This window comes from Crocodylus porosus, unplaced genomic scaffold, assembly GCF_001723895.1.
Source record: "Crocodylus porosus isolate Cpor-Errol unplaced genomic scaffold, CroPor_comp1, whole genome shotgun sequence".
Classification (NCBI taxonomy): Eukaryota; Metazoa; Chordata; order Crocodylia; family Crocodylidae; genus Crocodylus; species Crocodylus porosus.
In genome coordinates, this window is record NW_017728919.1 from 1,675,604 (window position 1) to 1,676,431 (window position 828).

At 71.1% G+C, this 828-nt stretch overlaps 1 protein-coding gene across 1 annotated transcript in view; it reads left to right on the top strand.

The window, feature by feature from the left end:
* The first annotated feature begins 623 nt into the window (after positions 1-623).
* Positions 624-828, top strand: part of NR2C2AP (nuclear receptor 2C2 associated protein) — a 1,641-nt gene continuing 1,436 nt past the window's right edge. Inside the window, exon 1 of the mRNA XM_019538432.1 lies at positions 624-674. Within this exon, the coding sequence (XP_019393977.1) occupies positions 624-674 (51 nt within the window). The remainder of the gene's footprint in view (positions 675-828) is intronic.

Genomic DNA, 828 nt, shown 5'->3' on the forward strand with positions numbered 1-828 from the left:
AGTTGCTAATTGAACAGATTTCCAGCATGATTGCCGGCATGGCTGCAGCCGGGCCCTCATTACCATGCACACGCTGCGCGGCGGCAGGGATGGGGCGCAGGGATGAGTCACCGGGGAGAAGGCCGCGGAGCCGTCCCTGGTGCAGGTGCACATGTCTCCGAGGGGGGCAGGGAGCTGCGAACAGTGCCCTGGGGCACATAAGAGCTGGGGAGCAGGGCCCCGGGGCACTGTGGGGGCTGATGGCCCCTGCACCCCCTGGGAGAGGAGCCCGCCCTGTGCTACGGCTCCTCTCTGCTTCCCGGCGCAGCTGTAGGGCAGAGCAGCCCTTGGGGGGCCAGGCAGCTGGATCGTGCCCTTACCCCGGCCCCCTGCCCAGGCCGTGGGGGCGCGCTGGGCCCAGGCCCGGCCCCTCCGCCGCCTGCCTGGCAGAGCTCGTTCTACCTAGTAAACTTGAAGGCTGCTTCCCCCTCCTCAGCGGGTGTTTTTCTCCTTGCTCCGACGCTCAGCTCCTTCCCGGCCCGCAGCTCTCCCGTGCTGGGCGCCTTCACACGCGCCGCCTGGGCCGCCGGCACCCTGCGGCCCACAGCTCCACGCCGTTTCCACTGGGTGCAATTTCCCGCTTGATGTCGAGGGCAAATCTGCCCACAGGTGCCGTGTGCTGCGGGGCTGGCGGGGTAACAGCCCCTGGCACGGGGTACGCGGGCTGGCCGTTCCCCGAGCCCCGGGGCCGGGCAGCTGCCGGGGTTGGGGGCACCGGCCAGGCCGGGAGGCCTCGGGCTGCGGACACCCCGCGGCTTCAGGCCGGCTCTTTGCCCCGGCTGCCCGGGC